This window comes from Zeus faber, assembly GCF_960531495.2.
Source record: "Zeus faber genome assembly, chromosome: 3".
NCBI lineage: Eukaryota > Metazoa > Chordata > Actinopteri > Zeiformes > Zeidae > Zeus > Zeus faber.
The window spans coordinates 19,072,855-19,087,129 of record NC_137190.1 but is presented as its reverse complement, the minus strand read 5'-3'; the positions used below and the strand labels follow the sequence as shown (position 1 = coordinate 19,087,129).

The 14,275-nt window shown below is 42.8% G+C and overlaps 1 protein-coding gene across 1 annotated transcript in view; it reads left to right on the top strand.

Moving 5' to 3' along the window:
• Positions 1–1,349: 1,349 nt before the first annotated feature.
• adam10a (ADAM metallopeptidase domain 10a) overlaps positions 1,350–14,275 on the top strand; it is a 40,993-nt gene continuing 28,067 nt past the window's right edge. Inside the window, exons 1-2 of the mRNA XM_079997411.1 lie at positions 1,350–1,460; positions 10,957–11,107. Coding sequence (XP_079853537.1) covers positions 1,409–1,460; positions 10,957–11,107 — 203 coding nt within the window. The 5' untranslated portion in view covers positions 1,350–1,408. The remainder of the gene's footprint in view (positions 1,461–10,956; positions 11,108–14,275) is intronic.

Genomic DNA, 14,275 nt, shown 5'->3' with positions numbered 1-14,275 from the left:
GACGAGTGGAAAGAGGATCCAAACGTGCGTGGCACGCCCATGCGCGCTGCCTTGGAGCAAAATAATATTGTAATAGCTTTACTCGGCCACTGGGTGGCAGGGAGGCCCAATTAAGGAAAGAAACACCAACTACAGACCCCCCCCCCCCTCCCTCCCTCCCTCAACGACTGAAACGTCTTTCCCCGGGCGACAGCAACAAATAGCCGCCAATCCAACCACTGTCCCACTGACGGTCGGGCGTCAAAGACAGTGATTTAGCGTGAATTACGGACTTATGGATCTGCAAATGTGGGTCACCCGACGAACTGGCTCAATGTGCTGAGAGAAACCTCGTCACCACAATAACACCTGGAAATTGAGAGTTTTCTGCGAAGCAAATGATACCACGTGTGTACGGAGAATGTGTGCATCGCTCGATTTCCTTTCCTCCCTAACATACACTTAGATTTAAATTATTATTCTTCAATTCCCTTTTATATTGTTTATGTCGATTAAACATGTTACGTACTTTATACTGGAGCTTACTTTTGACATACACATACAGAATCACACTGACGCTTGTCCAGAGAGGGATCCTCCCTCGTCTTTTGTTTCCGGAGGAGGCAAACTCGGAAGTTATGGATTTACCGAAAGTTCACCGTTGCGTACGCCGAACCCATCGCGATTTGCGGTGGCGAACAAATGGCAGAGTGGCAGTGTTGCGGAGCGGACCACCGTGTGACCCGCTGCATTTTCGGGTCCGTGTAGTTGGCGCAAACACGGGAGAGTCGGGCGTGCCCTGAATTTTCAATAAGGCTGCATCCCGGTGGAACTCGGAAATTGGTCACTTCAAATCGGTGTTGCTTCAAATCGAGCTCAATGTGTTCTGGAAAACATAGATACCAGAGGCGCACGTGTCTGTGTGTGCGTGTGTGTGTGTGCGTGCGTGTGTGTGCGCCACGCGTGTTTGGAAAGCTCGTGAACTCGACAAGATAAACCTATGTTAACATAAAAAGGAGTAGTTTACAAACCGAAGTTAGACGTGTTTTTCCAAATGAAACCCAATCAAAGGGAAACGTCACCCTCAACCGCGTGACGCCATGTCACTGTGATGACAAGTCTGTCATCTTGGCAAACGACCTCGAATTTACGACATCGAATCCCGACTTTTTGAATGGTCGTCCATTTGCAACCTTTCCAAGCTGTAGGAGGCGTGATTTTTCCGAGGCTCGCCCATGCTGGAACGCGGCGCAATATTACCCGTCAGAACCCGGAAGGGAGGAGAGCCTCTATCTGTGACGTCATACATCTGAAGCCATAACAGTGTTGTGATGGCGCTTGGTGGCTCAGAGCGGCTCTAACCTCCGAGGGAAATAATCTGCTCTATCGAGTCGTCGTTCTAATAGCTCGTTTAGCGTATTTTATCGATATGAAATTTGTAAATCTAATGTTCATGTTTTGCTGCCTGCGACGCATTGAAGGTAAGTCGGGTTCACTCAGTGAAAAACGAAAGTGTTGAGTTGATCGCTAACGCAGCTAATCGGATCGGAGGGGAGATCCAGAGCTGGTTTACTCTCTGGATGCGTCTGATTTGGAAGTTTTGGGGGAAGAGGGGGGGGGTTCTGGAAATGGTGAAATGCCGCGTAGATCCAACGGGTTGTTCTGCTGCTGTGCCTGACAGCTGTCAACCCCACAGCAGTGAAACATGCTCTGTTCTTTCCTGGCTAACGTGTAATAGCCGAATAGTTCGAAAGGCTAGGGGCGTTGTTCAAATGGCAAAAGGACAACTGACAACACACAGAAGAAATTGTATTGAAGTGAATTTGAAATGAAAGGAACAGTACATCGCAGCCAATCAGAATCAGTATATATAGATATATAGATATATATATCTATATATCCAATGTCGTATGTGCATGTTCATATACAAGCAATTTGCCTTAGTTATAGTTGGTGAAATGTAGTGCAGACAAGTAGCAATAAAACAACACAAAATACAGTTTATACAGACTATACAGTGTATCCAAAATGTTCTCTATGCACCAGGAAAAAAAAAGGGATTATGTATAGATAGGGATCCAAGTTAGTCACAGTAAATCCACAAATGGCAACCAACTCAAAGACAAAATTAGAATCTAGGGAATGATTTCTATTGCACATAAAGCAGTGTACAAGTCATGGCCAAATGGCAAAAAAGATGAAACTATAGCGTCCCCTAATGGACGATTCCTCCCACATTAGAAGTGGGAGGACTTATTTCGACAAGCGTAATTGTAGGTACGTTTGACCATCAAATTTAATGCAGATCAGCCATTTCTAACTGTGTAATTGATGCTGCAATTTGATTGGCTGATGACGGCCATTTTGTTCATTTGGACCAAATGTGTAGGAGGCGCTACAAAAAAACATTTTGGACTAAACTCAAAATGGTGGAAATATGACACAAATATGCGCCAAATGAGATATCGCCATTGAAAGTTATGCGATTGCCATTGCGCCGCCTATTGACCAAAGTACATGAGATTTTTTGCAGAGCCTCAGTTGTATCCTGCACATATCTACCAAATTGAATGATGATATCACAATGCGTTGATGATTTATGGCAGATTATCTAAAATATGCCCAATCCAGACATGTTGTGGACCCATTTTAGTGAACATTGGACCAAATTAAACTTTCAAAATAGCTGCCATTGAAAGGTATACAATTGCTGTAGCGCCACCTATGACAAAACGACACCACAGTGCCTCTCAGTCGTACATCTATCTATAATTCTAGGAATCTCTGTGTGTCCTTTGATTACCTCGACAGCTGTTCATCCGATCTACTTCACACTTGGTGGGTGTATTGCTGGCGATCCATGCAGTGTCGAATTCGGTGCAATTTAGACACGTGACACGTGTTATATTAATACACTTTGGATCTCACAACCGAACAGAGAGCTGCTCTGTGCAGCTGGGGCGCTTTGTGACATCATCCAGTTCCACTCACCGGGGCGATTTGTGACATCAGCCAATGTGTGAAGCACGAAATGCATGCCTGGCAAGCAATGCTACGCGCATTGCTAACGTGAGGGCAGAGGAACCGCTGGAGATGCGAGCCGAGCGCCAGGCGCATGACCTTCAACCTCCCGGATCATATTATTTTCGAGGGCTTTATTGCAACATCGGAATAAATCGGGCTATTTTTAATATTTTTTTATTTCGATCAAAGATTAGCTTACATTTAAATCAGAGCTATTTTAAAACCGGGGCTATTCATCAAACATCCTGCACATGATCTTTGATTCAGAGTGTGCATGGAGAGGCTGACGGGTCCGTTGTCAAGGAGGGGCTGAGTCAATCAATGCGCTGCGTGCAGCTCCACAATGAAAAAGGATTTTATCCATTTTAGATAGTAAAAAAAAAATTATAATAGAGAATCAATATTTGGCAGTCATATTGGGGAGGACCGCTACAAATAAATCAATGTATGGGAAACACTGAGTCCCACGTCTTTCAGAATATTGAGTACAAATATTTTACATGTTAATAAGTATATTAGGGTCTGAGAAAGTATTGCCTGGCCAAGTCAGAGTTCACCCATTAGGTCTCCATCACAAGTTTTATAACCGGTTAACATTATTTTATAATGTTCCTCACTATGAATGGCAAAACACACATCTTAAGACAGAACAGTGTGGTACCAGATGAATTCCTTGTTTATTTATTGAATTATGTCTAACAGCCGAACATGTGGGTGGATACTATAAGTTGAACGATGCAGCGTGTTGCCACACAGTGTATGTGGGCAGTCAGTAAGATGGTTTGATTCTGGGGCGTCACATCTGATTGTTTTCCCAGTGAATAAAGATAACGCAGGTTGTGTAATTGGACGGATGCCGATACCGATTATCAGGTGTCGGGGTCCGATGCTGTGCTCATGCAGTCGTACTTATAAAATCTCAAGTATCTGATTATAAAACCATCATTCATCAGGTAGTTGTATATATTATTTAATTTTTGTCATCGTGTGACTTTTTCATGTTGAATTTGACCCTTTTTTCAAATCTCTAATTGTGCATCCTTTGTGTAAGCGCATCCCTAGTCGTAGCTTATGAGTAGTTCATCGGCAATATTCTCCACAATTACGCTTTTGGTCAGATCCCAAATTGTTCTGTAGCAAAAGTGGAGACAGACCTTTTGTATTGTTGCCACAGGTGCTGGGCCAGGGAGCCTTCAGCCAGGGAAGAAAAGCAAGGGGATTAAATCAATGTCCCCATTTGTGCTGACGTAAATTGCTATTGTCGTGTCGGTGAACGCTATCAGAGCCGTGGGTCTTAACCGAAGATCCCTAATTGACTTGGATTCATTTTATCCTCCCGACGGGACTCTTCTAATCTGTGGATGACTTTTAGAATGATCTCTTTACACTCACAAATTCCCCGTGACGGTTGGGCCTGATTTAAATGTATTGATAATTGCATAATGGAAGCTGGGGCCCGTTGCACGGCAGAGATCATGGTTTTTAATTTTGTTGGCTTCTTTTAATGACCGTCACCGGTGATATCATCTTTAGTCATAGCGGGTGGTTAATCTCTCGGTTGGACAAATTATTACCCTGTTTGATTTCATTATGGACTGTTCTGCTCTGTCTGATCGGTTATGCCTTTAACATGCTTCACAACAAGGATCAATGAACGTCTGTGAAAAGCACAGTGTTGAGCCAGGCGGTGTGCTGTGGTTACAGTGAGAAGAACCTGATATTCTCTATTAACGTAACGGTTTTCTTTTTCCTCTCCCTTGGGCGACGGCGGCGAAACAACAATATGTTGCTGCCGTCCACACTGATAATCACATTGTTTTGCATTGTATGGTTAAGCCCATATTTATGCCGCTACAGCATAACTTGAAATACCAGCTGAAGTGGCCTTGTGTCCACAAGAAATGAGACATAACACTGTGAAACCTGGTGGGAGGCTAAGTATAATCGGTGTGTCTAAAATGCACTTCAAAACCTTGCCTGTGCTTTGTCCACCGGTGTAAACACTGTTCGCTCAGCAAAGCAGAGTTTGTAGCGTCAGCTCACTGCGAGGAGGAAACACACCCGAGTGTAAAAGCTCAGAAATTTGTCAGGTCACGATCCTGCTTCCGCTCATGCCCGCGCGACCCTTAAGTCCTATGGCGCTCCTATGATTCCACGTGCAGGAAAGACGGTCATCGTTTTTGAGCTATTTGATTTCCGCTACGTACGCCGCATCACCGGTATTAACATGCATGCTGATGTGAGGGTGGAATGAGTCATGGTCGATTATGTTTTGTTGGGGGAACATTTTGTACACGGCGCGATTAAACAAAGCTCAGGCCCGTGCAGAGATGTTCAGAGGGGGGAAGCGTTCCCCGTGACGTAGTGTGTATGGCGTGTTCCATAAGGAAACGGAGCGGCACGGGGGCGCACCGTGCGCACGTGGCGGGGGGGGCGCGCCGAGGACACGTTCCTCATGAATATGCTTATCGTGCCCAGACAGTCCACTGCCTCGATGCCTGTTCACGCTTAAAATGATTTTCTTTAAAAATCCCGGATAAGAAGGGCACCATGGGGCCCATGGGGCATCAAGGGGCAAAGGGGCAGGTGCTTGGGCACTCTCCGCCTGCCTCCTCTGCACGTGCCTGGTAGGCCTGTTGCCTCGCAGCACCAGGGACCGGCGTTTAAATCTCGGCTCAGATCGGCCCGGCTGTTTTACATGTTCTTCCCCTGTTGTCGTTGGTTATGCGGAACACTCTTAAAAATAAGTGTGACTTTACCCAAGACCATTTCACCGACGATATCTCACATTTGTCGATTTCCTCTTCCCCCTTTTTAAAAAAAGAAAGTCTCAACCATATGAGCAGGAACCTACCGTATGTATATTTCACCATAATAAAACTTTGGTGATGCATTAAATATGTAAATAAACTGACCTTCACAACTTTATGACTTATCACACAGCACCGCCGCCTGAAAACGACTTATTCGCTTCACATGGCAGTTGAGGTGGAACCAATTAAGTCTCCTGGAGTGGAAAACCGAGTGGTAAACAAACTTGTGGTATAAAGGACTTATGTGGTGTCTGAAAACAGAAGGTAAAATACTGTTCTTGGACTGCGCACCTCTTACAAAATGCAATCACAAAGGGGATTTTGAAACTGATGGGAATTGCAGCACCTGCTAGCTTCTCACTTTGTCACGATGTTACTTCTTAATGTAGAAAAAAGAAAGATTAAAAAAATTGTGTAAAATTCCAACAATTTGACAAACTCGTTTTGCAGCTAGAAGTTAATTTGGCCATGTGCGACCAATGGTCGGTTGTTATCGGATGACTGAATCACTGTGCATCTTTCACTGCAAAGACCAAAGAAAAAAAAAAACACAATAACTTTTGACTCTTCCAAAATCACTTACTTAATTGCATACATGGATTTTATTTTTTATTTTTTAACTTAAACTAAAGGTAAAATATGTAATCTCTGCCGCTAGGGGTCTCTCAATTAAAACAATAACAAAAGGCGACCTTTGACGACCTCGTAAAGTAGCCTGGGATCACACGGTCTTGTCTTCATTGCACCACTGCCAATGAAAGTCGATCTGACGTGTCTCACTCTGTGTCAGAACGTGCGGCAAACGGCAATAAATAATCGTGCTCCATCAAGCGATTGGTAGTAGAGCAACACAAACAATAGTACAATAGAGTGGCTAGCTCACATTAGCTGCTTCACGGCGTCCTCTGTCTTATCACCCGGTGTTCCATGTGTCGCACAGGAACTTATAGCAAGTAGAGGGGGTAAACTGGATATGGGGGGAAAAAAAACACCAGTATAACAGGTCTAGTCCTTTTTTAGAAACTTTAATGTGGAAAAAAGTTACATATTGTACCCTTTTTAAACAGTTTTTTTGCTGTCCCGTTTCCGTCGGCTTTGCTGACGAAGACTGTGATTGTACAGTCAAGTACGAGCCTAGCGACAAGCATCCGTCTCCCCTCTCCCCTCCATCTCGACTCGAGGGTTTCACTCCTCAAAGACGGCCGCCGTCGAGTGCGTATGTGTGTCAGAACCGACCGAAGATCTGCAATCACCGTATAAATAATGTCATTCAAATTGGTGCACTCTCCCACCGTTTCCGAGCCGCATGCGGGGTAAACAAAAATGCAGGATAGCGCTCGTAATCACGTCTTCTCTCTTGCAGAGTGCAGGATAATATAAAAGATATCAAATGCGAGGAAGCTGACAAAAGACAGAACAAAATGTTTTTCTTCAGCGGTCGTGAATATCTAGACCATATTGTTCCTATGTGCGATTGTTTTTTTTTTTTGCTTTAATGGCTGTTGACTTGCGAGATACGTGTTCTCGGGGTTTCTCAGAAGTCCCCGACCATGATGCTCAGTAATTATGCAACTGGCCTTCTGGAAAGCGAGCCGCCAGCATCCTTTTAATGCCACGCAGTTGTTGACACGTCCTCTTGCGGGGGTTAATCAGGGGAGCGGCAGTGTTTGGTTCCATACATGAATACTGCATTCCTTATTTAATTAAAGTCTTCATCCACTCCGGAGCCTTACCCCCGCTGCTTTTATCACAATAATTAGAATATTTTCCTCCCTGACTCGCTCAACGCCGTGTTACTGCAACACGTTGCTGCTGGCCCAGGCGTCTCTCGACAACTCGCCGACGCGTCTTTTTACCTGTGGTTTTGTGCGACGTTTTCTTAGAAGGTGGGCGTGGCTGCGTAGAAAACAGTTCCTTTGGAGGGGGGGGGAAAGGTATTCAGCAGTAACAACCTGGGATTTTGAACCAATTTCAATCACACACTTTTCACCGTGGGGCCCAAGAAAAGAAAGAAACAATAGAAACAATAAAAAAACATTTAAAAACTGAAATGTCAACAGTTCATAAGTATCGGACTCCCCTTGTTCAGTATTTGGTTGAACCACATCTCACAGCTATTAGAGCCAGTAGCCCATTTGGATAAGTCTATTCATGTTTAAACATTGCACAAAATTGGCCCATTCATACTTTTAGAATGGTAAGTTGGGGAGCGGCAGTCGACAGCAAGTTTTGAGTTCCTGCCACAGATGTTATATGGAGTTAAGACTCCTGACCGGGACATCAATTTTCTTCATTTTAAGCCCCTCCAGTGTTGCTCTGACAGTGTGCTTTGGTCTTGTCCTGCTGGAAAGACAAACTTCACCCCATTTAGGATTCCTGGCACAGTCAAGCAGGTCTTACCCAGGACTTTCCATTTATTTTTATTTATTTTTATTTTTTGGTAATTTTTTTTGTACTTGTTGAAATGCTTTGTACTTATTTTAGGCAATGGTTTGCAGAGCAGCTAGAAAATGACTACAATAGGCTTTTTTTTTTTTTTTTTTTTTCTTTGGAATGTTTTTTCATATCATAATAAAGCTTGTATCCTAATGCGTTTGACAGAGATGCTATTGCCTTTGTATAGTTGGTTAAAAATGTTCTACCGCCCATTCCTTTTAAAATAGACATTTGGTTCCTGTTCCTGGTTTGTTTTTACCGAGCTTAAATTTGGTACTTTTTGACATTTTTCTGACTGATTTAGTTTGACTGATTCCAACAAGTTAATCCCACATTGTACATTTGTTTCCATATTTTGCAGTCCTAGCTGTTGAGTGTCAAAGGGAGTGACAGCTTTTACTATAGCCGCTTGCAGTTGTTTGAGGTTTATCCCGGCTGCTCCCTGCTTCCTCATTCTGCCTCTGCGACTAGAGGGTGTGTGCACACAGGCTGCCAAAGCAGAGTGGAGCGTGGCATGCTGTTTTGCATCTTAAAAGTTGCCTCTGTCACTGTCACGCCGCTTTTAAGGAAACCCAGTATCTCTGTCTGTCTTCAAAAAAAGTGGGACTCCCTCATCCCAGGATCAAAACCTGCACCAACATTCGTTACACTGATAAAAATGTCTTCATGAGGCCTCACAGAGATGCGAGTGGCCAAGGAAATCTGCTTGTTGCAACTTGAAAGTCCCTAAAATATTTTATTTACCTGTCTGCTAAAAATGTGCTTACAAAGCGGAATCCAATTTACTATTGAAATTATTTTTGACACCCCTGAGTCTGCCGTTCTTTTTATACTAAGATATGTGTTTCCCCTGCAAGAGTTGATATTCAAACAGAGAAGAGACTCCCGCACACTGTCTCAACTTGCAATTAATATTCATCCGGCAATTATTTGGGATATTTGCCTGATTATAGCCCTTTGACCGAAATGTCCCTTTATTTAAGTTTATTTTAGAACTTCCTACACACCATACCTCTACATAGGCATGCTAAGATTTTTGTTTTCCCTGTTTCAGTTACAGATATAGCCAGAAAACATATCAATAATAGCCTCCTTCCCACATGGAATCCTCAACGTTGCTGGGTAACAATATCCGGCAAAGGCAGGATGTAGCAGAGTTTCCATTAGAAAAAATTGGCGCCGGTCAACGTTGCCTGGAAGATTTTAATTTCCCGGACAAATGGGAGGGATTCCGGTCAAATATTATCTGTGTTTGTTGAGCTTAAAAACAATTGATAAGGAGTCTATATACAGAATGATATCATCAAGGCATGTAGTTGTATAATATTTTTATTCAATATTCAAAAATAGAATAAGCGCTGTCAGTTAAGACATTTTTAATATGAATAAATACAATTTACGAAGATTAGTGTGTGTGTGTGTGTGTGTGTGTGTGTGTGTGTGTGTGTGTGTGTGTGTGTGTGTGTGTGTGTGTGTGTGTGTGTGTGTGTGTGTGTGTGTGTGTGTGTGTGTGTGTGTGTGTGTGTGTGTCCTCTGCTAGACTAAGGGGAGACAACCCCCGTCCCCGCATGCATTAACCCTCAGTGTGATCATTTTCAACATGTCCTACACCCTCTGCCTCTGGAGAAGGAACTTTCTCCACCTGTTCTACCTCTCCCTGTCCGCTCGCTCCCTCCGCACCGTGCTGCGGTGCAGGCGGCGAGCCAAGCAAAGCGCTTGGTCGTGATGTCTGTGCGCCACACCCTAACTCTAAAAGGCGTCTAGGGTCTGGGTGGAATTTTTAAGAAGGAAAAAATACAAAAATGTAAGAATAGAAAGACCTGTCCCTGTCAAGACTGGACGTGTTTTAGTTTTTCGTCTTTGCAGCCGAGTGCCACGGTTCGGATAGGACAAACTTTTTTCCCGAATGTTGTTTTTTTTTTTGTTTTTTTTTTTTTTTTTTAGTGGATTTGTTCTCCCTGTAAACAAATCATTTTTTTAAATATTTGTCCTAAATAAATAGACGAAAAATCCACTATTTTTGCTTTATTTGGATTCACTCCACGTCTACCTTATGGTAAGGTTACTGCTTCCATTCCCCCACCCTCTTATTCACAGCAGTACCGGAAACTGCCGGAAATTATACTACTTTGAGGTTGGGGAAATTTACGATACCACTCTTATAGATCATCGAGGCCACCTCCCTTTCCCACATGACGCCAATACGGAACTTTGCCAGTAGATTTATGGCTTTCAGTGCTAGTTGGAAAGGGGTTAATGATGCAGCAGCACTGCTCTGGGCTTGTCTGCCCCTTCTGTTTTGCCAAACGTTTCTCTTGTACGAAGTGTGAGAAGACCGCCCAGCTCCCCCGCTTACTGAGAGTGATGAGTTTCAGCTCTCAACCCTGCTGTGCGGTTCAGAGTTGTTAGATATACTTTTTTGAAGCAGTACTGTGGGACTTGCAGCGTCTGTGTAGCTGTGAAACTGCGTCGTTGAGTCTCCCTGTTAACAAGCAGAGATGCTTCAGATTCCCTCTCTACCCTGAATATGGAAATATGTTATAGTTTTATTGCAGTCATGTAGTGAAACCAGCTGCTCCATCTCCCTTTGTTGATCAAATTCTATCCAATACAGCTGAACTCTTAATTATACCGGATTTTGTCACCTGTTTTTATTTTTTAATTTTTGTTTGTTTTTTTGATGAAATGTTGAATTCTGTTTCAGGGCAGTTTGGGAATCCTCTCAATAAATACATTCGTCACTATGAGGGCTTGTCGTACGACACAGCAGCCCTGCACAACAACCACCAGAGAGCCAAAAGAGCAGTCTTTCATCAGGACAAGATCCTTCAGCTGGACTTCCACTCGCATGGACGGTCAGTGGACACACACACACACACACACACACACACACACACACACACACACACACACACACACACACACACACACACACACACACACACACAACTCTGCATCCACTCCCTTATTCAGATGACATCTTGCTGTGGTTAAATGTTCTAACTGCAACTTTCATTCTTTCAAATAGGGATTGTGCACTATTAAAATAGTGATCAATTAGATACAGGATTAAGGGCTAACAAATGCTGCCCCCCGCAATTTTATGGTGATGAAACATGTTTCACCGGAGTTGCACTTGTTTGTGTAATGCCGGTAGAGCAGGGAGGGAGCGCACACTCTTGTTGGGATAAGGTAACGCTTCCCCAGCTGCATGTGCTGTTTCCTGTCTATCAGGAAGTCTGTAATCTCCCACAGATGGGGTCAGGTTCCCCCCGGCCCAGTGTGGCTGGGATGATTGTGGTGTTATTGTGGAGCTGATGTCCACAATAAGGTTGAATGAGTAATCTATTTCGTATTGGGGTGCAGTGCAATTTCCAAAACATGGTGTTGAATTTGTCATTCTATTCTAGTTAGGTGTAGTTAGATTTGTTATCAACCCACATTTGAAGCCAAAACATCAACTTTTTGGCAACGCTGAAATATCGTCAAAATATCGTCTTTGTCAAAGTGCAATTATTATTCTTATTTTTTATTTTTTTTCACCTTTTAGTGCTACATTCCGTAAATTGTTTTGCTTGAAATCAAATAATTTCCGTTCGTGAACAACAAGTAACAAGTGCAGTCGCTTTAATTAACATTTCACTAAAATAACGTTTTTATCAAATCAAAAACAAAACAAATGTGACAACTAGGTCTAAATAAATAATAAACGTTGTGGTGTTGTCGGGACTTTGTGTTTCTCCCCAGAGTTCTAGACGCTCTGTGTGTGTGTGTGTGTGTGTGTGTGTGTGTGTGTGTGTGTGTGTGTGTGTGTGTGTGTGTGTGTGTGTGTGTGTGTGTGTGTGTGTGTGTGTGTGTGTGTGTGTGTGTGTGTGTGTGTGTGTGTGTGTGTGTGTAAGCACAACCTGTTCATGAGGGAGGGGGTGGGGCTTAGTTCTATATCGACAAACATTCAGTGCTGCCGGTGGGTGTTTACGAAGTCTGTGCATTGCTTAGCAACAGTCACCTGTATGTTGCAATGGTAAGCGTTACACTCTCTGTCATTTGTCCTAATGTTGATTGAAGAAGAATGCTTGCAAAACCACTGCAACCACTTGACAGTGGTTACAAAAATCAATCTACCAAGTGCCGTGAGACGCAAAACATTATGTAGATAAAAAGTGTTTCAAAAACCTGGTCACTCAGTCGCTGAGATTGTGACTGAGATGTTAGCGTGAAAGCCCCGTTCATTTCCCCCCGTAAATAAATGCCTTTGGAACGGGAGTCTATATTCGAGAAATAATTACATCTAATTGACGAGGTCCATATGTGTCAAATAACTGGATATTTTATGTAAACATCAATGCACTGTTGAAAATGCACATGTCTTTGCACGGGACTATACAATGTTTGAACAAAAAAAACAACTGGTACCAGGAGATGTTCGGGGAACAATACTGACCTTGGAGAATGGCTTTACGAGCAGCGAGGGCTCTTCTATCACATGGTGTAACAAACGCTGTTCCCTCAGGCGCAGATTCCTCTGGTAACAGCAAGAAGTGGATATCTAACGCTCGAGTAAAACCAGACCGACGACCACATTGCAGGCTTCGACAAAAAAACATCGCCTTTTGAGTTTGATCTCTTTTCATTTCTGATGATTTGGAGACTGTTCTTCTCTTCCGTCTGGTTGCATTTATACTGTGAATTATTTTAAGATTAACCCTTGTCACATGGATACATTTTGGAATACAGTCTTTTGTATCACATTACCCGACCCAGAATACTTTGTTTTTTGGTCTTGGGTTCTCTGTATGCTTTAATTTTCAAGAGGAAAAATTGAATTCAATCATACAAATGTGGATTTTGTGGCAAATTGTACCTCTGTAATTTGAGGTGGTGTGGGGGTGAAACAACAAAATAAAACAAGGAAAGGTATTAAAACACATTTTTATCAACTGAATATTTTTCATGTAGGAACCAAATTGTTTAAAGTTTTAATTGCAAGCCCAGCCATTTTTCAAATGGATCCCTTTATGCTAAATCTGTTTTAGTCAAGCTGAGTTCTTGCTGATTTTTATGCCAGATGGGCATGGTGCCCTTTATGTAAATCGGCACAGGAGCCTACCGGCTATTTCTGTAGTTAAGTGCTCATATTACAGTACCTAAGAATATGGCATAGACTTAGGCATAGACATAAACTTTTCGGAAGTGCGCATGATCTACCAACAATACCAGCGTACACTTTTATTTTTTTGCCTAATGACGGTATTTGAAATAGAAAAACACTCAAATGGAATCACATTTTTTTTTTTTTCTTCTCTCAAAATAATCTCTTACCATTCTGTTTTCAGCTTGTAGTACTACAGCAGCATACTGTTGTGCGGTGCCGTACTACCACAATGTATTTGAGGGGGGGGAAAAAAAAAGCTAAATCAATGATAGAGAGAGAGAGAGAGAGAGAGAGAGATTCTGGCTGCAGTGTTCTGTACCAACTGGAGGCTTTTATTACTAAATATTAACACCAGTAGTAGTCATAAAGGAAGTACGAAACCACACATTTTCTTCAAAGAATTTTATACCTGGATTATTACACAGCAATTACCAGGGAATGGCCAGAAGGTATTGTGGAGGACTCAAATGGCAAGTTGCTTTTAATTGCTTGTGGTGGGAATGTTACATAAGACACCCTCTTATCATGGAGACTGATGGTTATCAAATGATAACTATCTAGAGCTTTATTTTACACCTCGGATCCTCTCGGGAGTTCAGTGGGATTGCTTGTGGTCATCCTTTTGTTTTTATCTCGCTTAATATTTAATTCCTCGGAAATAAGTTTATTGTTATGATTAAAAGAAGAAAAAAAAAAAAAAAAAGATTACCGACCACCACCTGACCGTGCACAAAGCTCATCCATGAAGTGCAAGGCCTGCACTGTGGAGTACGTTGGAGACCTGTTGTAACAAGAGCTTTCTTGTGATGTGCCCACTCAATGAGTGGTTGTAGCAGGATCAGGTGACGGCTTGCGGTTCTCTGCATGGAGG